Genomic DNA, 15,959 nt, shown 5'->3' on the forward strand with positions numbered 1-15,959 from the left:
GCCAGCCCCTGTCTTTGCTTTTTTTTTTTGGTGAGGAAGATTGGTCCTAAGCTAACATCCGTTGCCAGTCTTCCTCTTTTCGCTTGAAGAAGATTGTGTGTGAGCATCTGTGCCAGTCTTCCTCTACTTTGTATGTGGGATGCTGCCATGGCATGGCCCGATGAGCAGTGTATAGATCCACACCTGGGATCCAAACCCGTGAACCCTGGGCCAACAAAGCAGAGCACACAAATGTAACCACTACACTACTGGCCAGCCCTTAGATCTTTGCTTTAAAACCATTAAGAAAATAGACAAGCAACTGAAGTGAACTGATTTGAGTAATCCTCCTAGCTTTCTGGGAGAGAATGTTGTGAGACTTGAAGTCAAGCCTCTGAAGAAAGAGTTCTGTGATTTAAATCTTAGGTTGAAGTCAAGAGTCAGATGGTCAGTTTTGCCTGTAGAAAGATCTCATTTGATAACTTAGTAGATATCTTTCATAAACTGAGTTGAGTAGTAACCTCTAACAGGTGGCATTTCAGTGACACACTTAGCTACAAACTTCTTAAGCTAGTATAAAAATAGGGATGCCTATTTATATTGGAGAAGGCAGGATTATAGTATGAAAAATCGTTATACAGTCTTAATGTTTCAGCTGTCCAGGACACCTAGCCAACTGGAAGTTCTTAGAGGGGGCTGGTTGGCAACACCGTAGGTACTGTCTTCTGACTGCTTTTTCCTACCTGTTCCAATTCTCAGTCATATTGAAAAATTGTGATTCATGACCCTTGCTCATGGCGGGAACTTCTAACTAGATTAGGAGCCAGTCGTTTCACAATTGGAACCTTTAATAGAAATTTGTGGGCAGGGCCTTTGATTCACGAAAGGGTGCTTTGGGCGGAGTCTGGCTTAGGGGAAGTCTGCCCAAGGAGGTGGCAGTTTGGCTCAGGATTCCCACTGGTCCCATTGGATAGAGACAAACTCAGCACTGAGTGACAGAGCTGTTGGGAGGGGTCATGCACCTTCCCTTGTCCTCTCGAGAAGCAGTAGAGAGGAGAGGATAAGGGCCGTTGAGCCCCACTGCCTCATTTAGGATCCCCCACTCTACCACTTAACCTATGTGACCTTCAGCCATATACTTAGCTTCTGTGAATCTCATCCTTTTCCTCTGTAAAATGCAGGTGAAACAGTGTCTACCAGGTAGGATTTCTGTGGGGAATAAATGAGAAAATGGACGTCAGGTGCTTAGAAAAGCAGCAGGCACACAGTTAAGTGCTAAAAACCACTTATGATTGATATTTGTAATAAGGGTAGGGAGTGCTACTAAACGATACCAACTTTAGGTCAAGATGCTTATTTGCTGAATGTCATGGTAACCATCTTTATTTCAATAACAAACCAGAAAGCCCTACTGAAAATGTAATGCCCCCACCCTAGAAATGATTTGTTTCCTTCTAGTATTTATCTACCTGCTTACTTAATGTTTTACATTGTACATTTACATTACATTTTATCAGTTGTGTAAACACATTTAAAAGCCAAGTTTTATTATTATTGCATTGGCCAGAACAACAGAAAAAAACAAGCTTTCCTGGGGTTTTTTTCCCGGTCCCATTTTCTTAGTTTCAGATAAGTTCTTTCAGTAGAAGAAAATGTTTGCATCAAATCAGCTACCATTAGATGCTTGGGTGGAATCCAGGTGCGAAGTCCTGCTTATCAACTCTGCAGGATCCAATTTGAATCCTGACCCTGCTGTAAGAACTGTTCTAAATGGTGCCCCTTTAGCAATAAACCTCATGAATGGGCAGGTGGCGGGGGGTAGTGGAATGTATGCCATGTGCCCTATGTTGTTAGTTCACCATTACCCTGGCTATCCACTATGGATGCCATTACCCTATTGTGATCTATTTTTGAAAGCTTTCTAATCCTTTCAGAAAAGTCATGTGACTCAGTAGAATGAAATATCAGGTCAGTCAGCAACCATGTGAGAGCCTGATGGGCCAAACCCAATGCTAGTGGGTGTGTGGAGGGTGGGGACTGGGAGAGAAAGGTCAAAGGCAGACCCAACCCAAACACTGCTCCCCTGGACCTTTGCCTTTAGGAAGAGCCAGGTGCACACACAGGTGAGGTGCTAGGTCACTTCTAGAGTGCTTTGACTATTAATTAAATAAAACTGCAATTTTTTTTTGTTTTACAAAATATCTACATTAATTATAAAAAATTGAGCTTTTTACTCTTGTGAATTGAATTCAGCTTACAAAGGTGAAGAATATTTCCCCTTTCGTCTCTTCCTGTAAGTGGCTTGTGTGAAACTTCTATAATGTCAGAATGTCATCAGAATGCATAGCTGCATCTGCATGGGATTTCTGCCGAAAGAAACAGGATGAGGATTTTAACCACTGTTGTTTGGGGCTTATACTCAGATTCATTTGCTTTCTACTTTATATTGATAATTAAAAGTTGGTGTCCATATTTGTAATTCCCAAATAGATTGTTTTGGGAAGCTTGGCAAATTTTCTTTAAGAAAGACTGCTAAAACTAAGGAAATCTGTTTATACTTCTTTGGGTGTGTGTCTCTTGGGCAATTAGCAGCTTGTTCCTGCCTGGTCAGGTTTTAGTAACCTGTACAAAAAGTAAGGTCTCAGATAGTAACTCTCCTCTTGTCCAGATGATAATTTTAGTGAATTTGTTCATGATCAGTAAGTTCCTATGGGTTCTCAGGATTCTACAAAAGGGTCATCTCACATTCCCCCCTGAAATACTCATGGAGAGGAGCACTCCCAGTTCAGACAGGGCACTTTCCAAGTATTTTGCTTTTAGCCAAAGTTGATTTTCTTTGAAAATATCTGAAAGGGGTTCCTTTCCAGGAATAATTGCTGTTAAGGGCTCTTGATGAGATGGCAAGTTCAAGAACACTTCTCTTGAGAGACTGGAGAGCCATGGGGCCAGAGACAAGAGTCATCTGCGTGTGCTAGACGCTACGCCTGGCACACAGGAAATGTTCTGTGGACAGTTACGAAAAGAGCAAACTTTGTATTGACTTAGCTTGTGGCTTCTCCCCTCCCCACTTAAATGGGGGATCCTCTTAGGCTGGGATAACATCTTATGCAACTTTAAACATTGCTGGAAGGCAACAGATTCAGCCCTCTAAATCCCATGAGGATCTCATTTTTTCTTACGTGTCCAGGTGGACCTTGGGCCATATTTTGAGAAACATCGGTTTAAAGCACTATTTCTTAACCTCTTTGTGTCCATTGGAGATCTTTTGAAGGTATGAACACCCACTACAGAAATTGTATGAATGCATAATTTTGTATATGACTTCAGGGGGTCTTCTACTCCTTGAGGCCATGAAACTGATTTAAGTAGTCCTGCTCTCAAGAACAGTAAGTTTGGTTTTACTGAGATGTTTCAAGCTATTCCCAGCAGCGTTTACAATCCAAGAATTGTTTTATTTTCCCAGTTCTCAGCCTATTAATGAAGAAAATGACTCTTCATCCTCGTACAGGTGGGTTGTGTTTTAGCCATTGCACTTGGTCCAGGTGTACCCAGGCACAAATGGTGCTGCTGGCATGGTTAATGCGAGTGTGCAACTGGCCTGCTGTTCTACCTTGTGCTCTTACAGGCCTCTCAGGTTTGTATAGATGGTCGCTTGAACGTTTATTCACACCTAGTATATGCCAAGCATATAAAGTCACAGGGAAAGCTGGAATAATAGAGGGAAAGTTAAAACATTTTTACCAACCTGAGTGACTCTCGTATCTGAGAGTCGTTATATTGGTAGTGCCGCTGAATCAGTTCCAACTCCTGGTGACCCTGTGTATAGCAGGAACAGACGGCCAGGAAAGGACCCCAGGCCTCGGCTGTGAGAGCACTGAATCTTAACCACTAGACCACCAGGGCGGGCTGTGTCTGAGAGTAGTTGGCATGTATCAGTCTGTGATTAGAGTAATGAGTCTGTAAGAAGAGAAATTAAATAAAATATTAACCTCTGGTAACTGAACCTCTTAGTTTAATTTACTTAAAGAAAATTTGTTTTTATTGAGATATGCACATACATAAAATTTATCCCTTTTAAAATGCATCGTTCAGTGGTTTCTAGTAAATTCGCAAAGTTGTATAACCATCACTGCTGTCTAATTCCAGAATATTTTCATCACCCCAAACAGAAACTCTACCCATTAGCAATCACTCCCCAGTTTCCCCTTCCCCCAGCTCCTGGCAGCCATTTAATCTACGCTCTGTCTCCGTTTACCTATCTGAACATTGCATATAAATGAAATCCTACAACATGTGGCTTTTTGTGTCTGGCTTCCTTCACTTAACATAATGTTTTCAAGGTTCGTATTTTGGCATGTATCAGCACTTCATTCCTTTTTATTGCCAAATAATATTCCATTGTATGAATTTACCACATTTTGTTTATCTGTTCATCAGTTAATGGACACAAGAATTCTTTCCACTTTTTCTTGTTGTGAATAATGCTGCTATGAACATTCATGTACAAGTTTTTGTATGGACGTGATCTTTGAGTTCTCTGTAGTGTATGCCTAGAAGTGGAATTGCTGTGTCTTATGGAAACTAACTTTCTGAGCAACTACCACTGTTGTCCACAGCATCTGCACCATTTTACATTCCCATCAGCAATGTTAGAGGGTTCCAGTGTCTCCGTATCCTTGCCAATATTTTTTCCCCTTTTTTTATTGAGTTCATAATAGTTTACATCATCGTGAAATTTCAGTTGTACATTATTTCTTGCCTGTCACCACTTAAGTACTCCCCTTCACCCTTTGTGCCCACCTCCTACTCCCCATCCCCTGGTAACCACTGAACCGTTTTCTTTGTCCATGTGCTTGTTTATATTCCACATAGAGTGCAATCATATGGTGTTTGTCTTTCTCAGCCTGGCTTATTTCACTAAGCATAATACCCTCCAGGTCCATCCATGTTGTTGCAAATGGGATGAATTTGTCTTTTTTTCTGGATAAGTAGTATTCCATTGTATTTATATACCATGTCTTCTTTATCCAGTCATCTGTATGATGGGCACTTGGATTGTTTGCATGTCTTGGCTATTGTGAATAGTGCTGCAGTGAACTTAGGGGTGCATATGTTACTTTGGATTGTTGATTACAAGTTGTTTGAGTGGATACCCAGTAGTGGGATAGCTGGGTCGTAAGGTAGTTCTATTTTTAGTTTTTTGAGGAATCTCGATACTGTTTTCCATAATGGCTGCCCCAGTTTGCATTTCCCTTTTTTTTTTTTTAAACAGCAATCCTAGTAGACATGAAGTGGTTATCTCACTGTGGTTTTAACTTGCATTTCGCTAATGACATGGAACATCTTTCATGTGCTTGATGGCCATTTATGTATCATCTTTGGAAAAAAATCTATTGAAATCTTTTACCTGTTTTTCGTTTGGATTGTTGTCCTTTTGTTGTTGAGTTCTAGGGGTTCTCGATTCTGGATACTAGACCCTTACCAGATACATGATTTGTAAATATTTTTCCTATTCTCTGGTTGTCTTTTCACTCTCTTGGTAATGTTTGAAGCACGAAAGTTTCTAACTTTGAAGTCCAATTTATCTGGTTTTTTCTTTGGTTGCTTATGCTTTTGGCATACTCTTAGTTTAATTTTACTTAAATTTTTTTACATTTTGAGTTAATCTTTGTATGTCATGAGGCAGAGGTAAACTTTATTTTTTAGAACAGTTTTAGATTTACAGTAAAGCTGGGAACATAGTAGACAGTTCATAAATAGCCCTCACACAGCTCCCTATTATTAATATCTTAGATTTGTATGGTACATCTGTTACAATTAACAGTGTTGATACATTGTTATTAACTGAAGTCAATACTTATAGTCACATTTCCTTAGTTTTTTTCCAGCTTTATTGAGAAATAATTGACATACATCACCATATAAGTTTAAGGTGTACAGCATGATGGTTTGGTTTACATATATTGTGACGTTTCCTTAGTTTTAAACTGATGTCCTTTTTCTGTCCCAGGATTCCATCCAGGATAGCATATTTCGTTTAGTGGTCCTCTCTCACTAGTCTCCTTATTTCCCTTTTTGAAAGGCTGTTTGTTGCCTTTGTTAAAATATTTTTTGATCCCCACATATAGAACATTTGGTCCTCCTACATGTTTTGCGGCTGTGTTAAAATGTTAGTCTTTCCCAATTAACTCCTAAATAAATAGATAAAATCATTAGAGTTTTAGCAAACAGGTGTAGTAGTAATAGAGAGTACTTATCACTTGGACTCTATTATCTTTTGGGGTTAAAAGTTTCAAACAAAGCCTCATTGTTGAGAAACTTTTGTATATTGAGAATATACATATTTAAGTATGAAATATATTGCTCTCAGTTTAGCAGTATACTAGGGTTCTTAGTTTAATATTTGAATTAGAGAGTAGTGGATATAAGAGAATACGTAATAATCTTTGGGTTGCTTCTAATAGCAAAAAAATTGCTTTATAGTGGTTTTTTCCTGTAGCGTATGTGTAAAAGTATTTCCTATATTGCAACGTCCTTCCTGTTTCTACTGGAAAATTTTAAGCCCTGCTGTCCTTAGGATTTCTGTATCGTAACATCTGCTGTCATCATAACTACTGTTGGTCCGTCCGCCCCCAGCCAAATTTGTGTCACCCCTGCACCTCTGACACCTGTTTACCCTGCAGATTTCACTGGACTCCAGTCTTTTCTGGCAATTTGTAGGTGGTATGTCAGTGCTTTGACGGTTTTTTTCAGAATTTTGAGCAGCCTCTAGACATTTTCTTATATTTGAAATTCTGTTTATCTCAGACTTCTAAATTTTTATAGGTATTTCTACACAATAAGACATAATTCATAAATAAATTCTAAATAAATGCAAGTGCCTGATTGATATTCTGGGTTTTAAAATTAAAACGTCACCAATCCTAGGGCATTTTGCTGTCATGGAGAAAACATTTAAATGCTTCAGGTAACCTGAGTGAATTCATGGCATGCTTATGTGCCGTGATTCGTGTAGGCTGAGAGAGTAAATCTATCCCTCCGTATTTACCCCAAGATACGGGAAGCAGTGATCAGAGAAGCAGCAAGCGTTGTATCTTGAAGCCTGTGTTGAGGGTATTCCAGAGGTCATGGCACAGTGGGATATGCTTTTTTACAAGGCAGTTGAAGCATTTTACTGGTACTGAAAGTTTAAGAATTGCTTTTTGTACTTTGTTATGAAAATGTTTTAAATGTGTATAAAAGGGGAGGCATTGTTTTTTGTGTGCATGCATCTTTAGGAACAGATGTGTATATATTAAATATCTGTGTATGTATATAATTGCATATATTTCCTAGTTCTGCTGAAAGGGCCTAGAAGCAAATGAGAATACCCAGTTCCCAGAACTTGGTTTCTTACACCATTCCCTCACTTAAAGGAACTAGGATTTCTCAGAGAAATGGCTGACTCTAGGGCTAGTTCTAGGCTAGGGCCAGATGGGTACAAGATAAGCCAGAAAGTAAGGAAGTACTTTTTAAAAAATGGTAGGGCGTGTCAAAGGGACATAGGAGCCAGCTTTAAAGAGGCTCCCAATTTGAGCACCAAAATAATTAAGGACATTAATGAATTATAGACCATTGGAAACTAGGAATCTGAGCCCAGGGTAATAATAAATAGGCAGATAAGCAGGGGAGAAGGGAAGATTTGTGTTTACATGGAATGCCAAGTGCTGACTGGTAACTGTGGAGAGAAACCAGAGAGGCCTAGAGTTGGAAAATCAAAATTGGTTTGGGCAAGAATCATCAATAGATGCTAAATTTAGGGGGAAATTTTCATGAAGACCAGGATATTTGCATGACTTGAGAGCATGTCCCCATAGATTGCATACTAATTGCAAGTGGGAAAGTAGTAACTGAACAGTAGAGAGACTGGAGAACACCTTGACCAAGTGGTCAGAATTACCATCAGTAATAAGGGACAGGTGGACATGGGCATCCAGAGGTGATGCTCTGAGAGGGACACAACGTTTCTTAAGTTAGTGTTCTGCCCCAGGGTTGCTTAGCCTCAGTCTAATCATGAGGAACATTAGATAAACCCAAAATGATAATGTTCTCTTAAACAAAAAATTAAGCTGTAATCTAGAAATCTCAAAGTCATAAAAGACAAAAGAAGTTGTAGAAATGTTGCAGATTAGAGGCCGAAATACATGACAACCAATATCTGATTCTAGACTGGATCTTGTGTTGGAGGCTAAAAAAGTAATATAAAGGACATTACCGGGTCAGTTGACAAAACTGGAATCCGGAGGGGTTGATTAGATAAAATATTATTGATAACTGGTTATATGAAACTGACAGCCCTTCTCTACCAGGTTCTGCAGAGAGGAGCCCTTATGCCCTAAGGCACCCATTGTATGTAATGGGTTTGCTTATCTCTTATCCATCTAAAATGATGTTGGCCAAGTATAATCCTTAGGAGAATGGAAAAATAGTCACTCAAATCATTTTCTGTGGGGCTTAAGTCTCTCGTGGAACTGGATAAGAGGCTGTGAAAGAATATCCTCATTCTTAGGAAATAGACACTGAAGTATTTAGGAGTAAAGGACCATAACTTATGCAGTTTACCCTTAAATGTTTCCCCAAAAAAGTTACATATAGAGAGCCCAAATGCTAAAGCAAATGAGGGGAAAATGTTAATGGCAGGCAAATTAGATAAATGGTATATGGATGTTTGGGTTGGTTTTTTTTTTCTGGCACTTTTACTATACATTAAAAAAAATCTAACTCCTTGTAAATTGGCATCTAATGCATTTAAGAGTGGTAAGATTAGCTGGAGGTTTTATGTAAGCCTGAAGCTTCCATGCCTTGATGAGCATTCCGTGTTGTGTAATATAACTATATTATTGGACAGTGATTTATAAGAGAATGTATTGTAGCAAGAAACTGATCACTATTAAGTTATTTGCCAATTCTGCTTGAGATCCTTGCCAGAACTTTGAGCTAACTCGAGTCCTTTCTTGAATATGTCAAGATATAAATAAGAACTGTGTGAAATGTTTAAGGTAGACACTCAGAATTACTGAGAACAAAAATAAATTGAAAGTGTGTGGCCTGAGAAATGTTATTTAAAATCACCATTTGATTTCTCTTTCTAGGAGGAGCTCTTGGATATAAAAGAACGCCCTCATTCCAAACAGAGGCCTTCATGCCTCTCTGAAAAATATGACAGGTATTGGTGGCAGGGGGTGTGTTTCTAGTCAATTTGTTGTTACACTAGACTTGGTAAATTTAGAATTGTGTTGCTTTGGAGTTTTTTGGTAGAATTTTGAGTGGGGAGGTTTCATGGGTAATGACATTGGGCTTCTGGACAGATACATTGCGGATAATGTATGAACATGACTAAATAGTGTGTCATTGCATTATCTTCATCAGTTTCATTATTAATTAGCTTTACACCAGTAATTCAAAGATTTGAGCTGCAGGGGACTCTAAGGACAACTAAACCAATTCCTTTTCAACTAACTGGTGATGGAATTAAAATTAGAAGATGACTTTATCAAAGGTACAGAGTCAGAAAGCAGAATTAAGACTTGAACACAAGAGTCCTCACCAGGGTCTTTTCTCTCTATCAGTGGCTTACACTGTGCCTTGAGGGTCCTTCTTCAAAGGGCCTGCTCCAAGTAGGCTAATCAGGACTCTGAGCCTTTTATCTTTGCCCCACCTCCTCAAACAAAATAACCCATTTAGCCATTTATATTAGTCCTTTTGCATCCTGGGCTCCTTCATAAGAAGTAGAAGGCTTTGTTTTGAGAAGATAGTAGCTAAAAATGGTCTGAAAATCCTTTATGATAACCCTGCGTTGCACTTCTAATGGTCACCTTAAGACTTTAAGGTCATTTCTTAAATGTCAAGGTAGATGGTTCTTTTAGTATTTTAAACATATAAAATATCTATTATGTTTAATTTCTTGGTTGAATAGGACATACTCGTATCATTTTGTGTTTGGACTGTTCAGAAGGTTGTTAAATCTGGACTGCTCACCGCTTTCCCCTGATGAGGGTGTTACTTGAATAATGATTATTCCAGTTGGTTAGGGTTTTTTGATAAGTCTCAGATAAGCTGGTTTTTTCATTAAAGCTGTAAAGCTTTTTTATGCCTCAATTTATGCCTCGAACTTTTTTGTGTTATATTTCTTCTTGGCATAAAATAAAGTTATCACTGGCGCACACATTCACTTTTTATTCTAAAGTGGAGACTTTGTGCCTAATAATAGTAATGAAAATGAGAGAGAAGAAAGAGTTTCTCATTCTTCTGTTTCTCTTCTCTCAGAGAATTAAAATTTGTTGGGTTCTTAAACTCCAGGCATTCCTCACAACACACTAGAAGATAGGTACTGTCTCCTTTATTGTGAGGAGTTTGAGACTGAGAGCTTTACCCACTTATTCAAGAAATTCAGCTGAAGCAAGGATTCAGTTGTTACCTACTATGTGGCAAATACTGTGTCAGGTGTTTATTAAATACTACCTTCATGAAACATTGGTCTGTGGAAGGATACAGTCAAATACTCAAAGAGTTGATCATTACCCGCATTACAGGTGTGAATTACAAGTGTGGAGTACAGTGCTAGTTTGTAGCGTGGCCTGGTCTGATCTTGGGGGTTGGGGAAGTCCTTTCAGCAGAAGACTGAAGGGTCCAGGATGTCCATGGTGGTGGTGGCAGAGCTAGAATTTGGTTCCAGATGATTGGGCTCCAAAGTCTCTGCTCGGCACACTGTACTACCTGCCACCCCATCGTTAGAGGGTAACGAAATAAAACTCAAACCACACATTTTAAGCTCTTAAGAACTGTCTGTTCTGCTTGTGGGAAAAACTGAGACTATGCATAGAAATTCTGGAAAAATACATACCAAGTGTTCCAGGAGCCACTTCTAATGAGAGGATTAAGGAGTTTTTTCCTCTCTTGTACTAATCTTCAGTAAACTGAGTAATCAGTATTTATGGAGCATCTTCTTTATGTAGGACAAGCATAGTTATTGTAATCCCTATGCACCCCAAGGTTTGTAGTCCGAATGTTTCATTTATGCACAGACCACTGGTTTTCAAGTGACTATTGGTATTATGTGAACAACAACAAAATTTTACTGACTTAATAGTTGTTTTTTGTTTTCATCTTAAAAGATATAACCATTCTGATAGCAACCATGAAGTTTTATATTGGAAAGGGGTTTCTGTAACTTATTACCTAAAGTTTAGAAATTAGACTATTTGTAGTTCATGGATGCAAGTGCTAACTGTGGGTACTCTTTGACCTTTAGTGATGGCGTCTGGGACCCTGAGAAGTGGCATGCCTCTCTCTACCCAGCTTCAGGGCGGAGCTCACCAGTGGAAAGTCTGAAGAAAGAATTGGATACAGACCGACCTTCCCTGGTGCGCAGGATAGTAGGTGAGCACAGTGTCACTCAGAAGTCGGGGCAGCAGTTTTGGAGACAGTGCTCTTTGCTGCTAGCTTCAGGCTTGGCTGTGAGAGTTTTACGCATTGGGGGAAAGTGTCATTATCAGGAAACTGATTTACCAATGGGATTTTTCCTGATTAGCAGAATAAAATCATAGATTTCCTGTATAGTAGTGGCAAGTAGACTATATTAGGTTACGTGCTTTTGAATTAAAAGTACTGATGTCTTTCATTGACATGAATAACTGAGTTAGATGTGGGAGGGAGCATAAAACTGTGTTATGCTTAGTATTATATATGAGACTAGTTGTCAGGTTTAAATCAGTTCTGGCAATTCTTAATTCGTATTGTATTATGATCTGAATACAGAGTTTGGGTATGGTTTGAGACTGGAGTAAAGTTTGATCCTCCATACCTTTATCCCTTTAAACTAGACAAGATATTGAAGAGTGAAATGGAGACCTGGCAATATAAAAGCGAGTCAAGGAACTTGTTGCAAAAGGAACTCCTTTTGAGATGAGAGAGAGACTCAGCATAAAATAAATTTGAAACTAAGCAAAAAAGATAGAGGTTGACTCTAATTTGAGCAATAAGACCCCTCAACACAGAGTGTATCAGTATACTTAGTGCAGTAATGTCCCCAAAGCAAAGAAATTATTCTAACGTAATCATTAAAGATGTGCACAGAGATTTGAATGAAATGATGCAAACTTAGAAGCAACCTAACTGTCCAGCAGTAGAAATGGTTTGGGTAAACTTCAGTATAGCCACATGTGGGAATATTACATTGTTCGGCTGTAAAAACATTGGAGTCGTGTTTACCAGCTCATACAAAACTGTCCACATTGTATCTTGTTGTTAGAAAAAACTGAGACACTGCTCGGAAATTGTGGAAAAGCACATAGCAAAATGTTTTAGGAACTGTTTCTGGTGAGAGTACTAAAAGAAGTTTTCTCACTTGTACTTATCTTTTCTGGTTTTTCTAGGAAGAATTTTTTCTTGTGGACATGTTTATTTTTCTTACACCTTTATTGAGATATAATTGACATATAATAGACTGCACATAAAGTGTACCATTTGATGTTTTGCCTTGTGTATACACCTGTGAAACCATCACCACAAAGTAATAAGCATTTCCATCAGTCCAAAAAGTTCCCTAGAACCCCTGTGAGTTCCTCCCTTTAATTCCTCACTCTTCCCCCCAGGGAAGCCCTGTTTTCTGTCACCATAGATTAGTTTATATGTCCTAGAATTTAATAAATGGAATTATATAATAGACATTCTTAGGGTAGCTTCTTTCACTCAGAATTAGTTGTTGTAAGATTTGTTCGTGTTGTTGGGTGTATAAATAGATTGTTCCTTTTTATTTCCTCGGGGTATTCCATTGTATGAATTTGCCACAGTTTATCCATTTATCTATTAATGGACATTTGGGTTTCCAGTTTTTGACTATTAGCCAAAACTGCTATTACATTCATGTACAAGTCTCTATATGGACATATGCTTTCTTTTCTCTTGGGTAAATACCTAAGACTGGAATCGCTGGGTCCTATAGTAGATGTATGTTTAACATTTTGAGAAACTGCCAAACTGTTTTCCAAAGTGATTATACCATTTTACATTTCCACCAGCGGTGTGTGAGAGTTGCACTTGCTCCACATCCTCGTCAGCACTTGGAATGGTCAGTCTCTTTGATTTTAGCCATTCTATTAGGTGTGTAGTGGTATCACATTATGGTTTAATTTACATTTCCCTAATGACTAATAATGTTTTCGTATGCTTCTTTGCCATCCATATATCCTCTTTGGTGAAGTGTCCAAATCATTTGTCCATTTTTTAATTGGATTGTTTTTTGAGTCTTTGAGAGTTTCATATATACTAGATACAGGTCGTTTTTCAGATAACATGCAAAATATTTTCTCCCAGTCTGTGGCTTATTTTTGCATTCTCTGAACAGTATCTTTCAAAGAGCAGAAGTTCTAAATTTTCGTCAAGCCCAGTTTATCATTTTTTTTTAAATGGATTGTGCTCTTGATGTCATGCCTAAGAAAATTCAATGTCAAAGATTTCCTCCTCTGTTTTCTTCTAGAAGTTTTATAGTTTAAGGTTTTACATTTAGATTTATGATAATTTTGAATTAATTTTTGTATATAGTACCAGGTAGGAATTCAAGTTCATGTTTTTTGCACATGGATAACGAACTGTTCAATACCGTTTATTGAAGAGACACTTTAATTTTTTATGTAGTTATTTTTCAAATAGTGAAACCTGCTATAGTGTATTAGTTGACAAAACATTTGCTAATTATTACATAGTTAAGGACTTAGTCAAATAAAGAGATTGTGGAGACTAATCATGGAAAATCACTCATTTAGAAGAACATTTATTGCTCCGAGAAAAGGCCGAAGGCTCAGTCTTATTTAAATATGTAATGTACGTATTGCTCTGTATCTGTTTTGGTGGTGACTCTTTTCCAATACCCCTCCCCACCACCAGTCATGGACAGACCACCTAAAGAGGAAAAATGCCCTTGTTGGTTTGCTTAACTTTCTTTTTCCGGCATCTTTCCAGATCCACGAGAGCGTGTGAAAGAAGATGACTTAGATGTTGTTCTCAGCCCACAGAGACGAAGCTTTGGAGGGGGCTGCCATGTGACCGCTGCTGTTAGCTCTCGGCGTTCAGGAAGCCCATTGGAGAAAGACAGTGATGGGCTTCGCCTGCTTGGTGGACGAAGGATTGGCAGTGGGAGGATAATCTCTGCTCGGACCTTTGAGAAGGATCACCGTCTTAGCGATAAGGACTTGCGAGACTTGAGAGACAGAGACCGAGAGAGGGACTACAAGGACAAGCGCTTCAGGGTTTGTCTTCTAGATCCTTTGGCACCTCATGTGCTTAGAAACTCGACATACGCTTCATTTGTACCAGGTTACTTTGCTATCCTGGGTGAACATAGCCCATTCTAAGCCAGATTAAGGAGGACTAGAGAGAGCTGGGGATGGGGAGGGGCTTCAGGTCTACAGCCTGGTATCTTCTTTGCACTGTTGAGCATTACTTCATTCATCAAGACTTTGATTGAGGTAGAAATGCCTTAATGAAAGTCTTATTTTTTATCTTGCATTATGTACTTTTCCAGAGGGAGTTTGGGGATAGTAAGCGTGTCTTTAGTGAACGTAGAAGAAATGATTCCTACACAGAAGAAGAACCAGAGTGGTTCTCTGCTGGACCCACAAGTCAGTCTGAAACCATTGAGCTGACTGGCTTTGATGATAAGATACTGGAAGAAGATCACAAGGGGAAAAAAAGAACAAGGCGACGGACAGCCTCTGTGAAGGAAGGTCAGCAAAAACTTGGGAGGGAAATTCGCTGTTCTAAAATAAAAGGTTCTTATAGTTGACTTAATTGTACACTTAGGAATGGGCAGCAGTTGTTGGGAGGTGGCAAGATTTTAATGTTGCAGCCTGATTTTGAAACTGCTTCGTAAGTGTGAATTTACTAGGTGTAGATTGTACTATCTCCTCAACTTGTTCTGCCTGCAGTACTAAAGAGAAAAGTCTCACATTACCCTATAAGAGTACTGTGTACAGGAAAGGGTTCCCCAAAGATAAGAAATGCATGGTAGGAATAATGAGGGGTCTAATTTATTGAGCACTTATGTCCTAGACATAGTGGTGAGTGTTTTGTCTATATAATCCTAACTTCTCCTAATAACCCTGTGGGGTAGGCACTTTTATGCCCATCTTATAGATGAGCAGATGGAGGCACAGGGCACTTAAGTGATTTGTCTGTGGGCCCTGAAGAAGTAATTAATGAAGTTGGGAGTTGAGCAAGACGCTTTTGTACTTTAGAGCCCACATTCTTCACCATGGTGTTAGACCTTCGTAGGTCTTTGTTTATGACTTGGCTTCTCCCAAACTCAGTTTTCTCAGCTATGAGGTAAGGTCAGGTATTTCCCTTACTAAACTGAAGAAGCCAGAGCTAATGTGTGAGAGGTGCCTGGTGCAGAGTGGGAGCCCATTAGTCATTTTCAGGCCAGTGACTTGGCTCTGAGGTGGCCAATCCTGGGCTAATGGTCTTGGGAAGAAGCAGTGTAGGACCATGCTGAAGAGCCAGGTGAGCTAGCCTGGGCTTGAGTATTGGGCTGCAGCTTAGAAAAAAGATAATCTTTGTAAAACTCTTAACAGGTGGGCCTATTTCTTTCTAAGGTGAAGACAGTGCCTCATAACTTCAAGGGTTACTTTTAGCATTGAAGATAAGACATATGCATCAGAACTCAGTCTCTTGTAGGCACTTATTCAGTAAATTCTGGTTCCTTCCAGCCTTCAGGTTTAGTTGAAAAAAATCTTTTGGCAGACACTAGGCAACAAAAGGGAAAAGCTATTTTATTTTAATATATGAATGTTTAACCGGTGCCAACTTAAAAGGCTAGGACATATTTAAGCAGAAATAAGCTAATGGAATCTAGGAGAAATCATATTACTTGTCTTTTTTTGGTATAGTCCTTAAAATGCAGTAGACATTACCATTATCTTTGTGCTGTTACACATTCTTCCCTA

The 15,959-nt window shown here is 38.9% G+C and overlaps 1 protein-coding gene across 14 annotated transcripts in view; it reads left to right on the top strand.

Moving 5' to 3' along the window:
- Nucleotides 1–15,959, top strand: part of EIF4ENIF1 (eukaryotic translation initiation factor 4E nuclear import factor 1) — a 44,728-nt gene that overhangs the window by 5,431 nt on the left and 23,338 nt on the right. For all 14 annotated transcript variants that reach the window (XM_023646591.2, XM_070275065.1, XM_070275070.1 and 11 more), the window contains 4 exons: nt 9,111–9,184; nt 11,270–11,397; nt 13,978–14,264; nt 14,540–14,741. In XM_023646591.2, coding sequence (XP_023502359.1) covers nt 9,111–9,184; nt 11,270–11,397; nt 13,978–14,264; nt 14,540–14,741 — 691 coding nt within the window. The remainder of the gene's footprint in view (nt 1–9,110; nt 9,185–11,269; nt 11,398–13,977; nt 14,265–14,539; nt 14,742–15,959) is intronic.

The sequence above is a fragment of the Equus caballus genome, chromosome 8 (assembly GCF_041296265.1).
Source record: "Equus caballus isolate H_3958 breed thoroughbred chromosome 8, TB-T2T, whole genome shotgun sequence".
Lineage (NCBI taxonomy): Eukaryota > Metazoa > Chordata > Mammalia > Perissodactyla > Equidae > Equus > Equus caballus.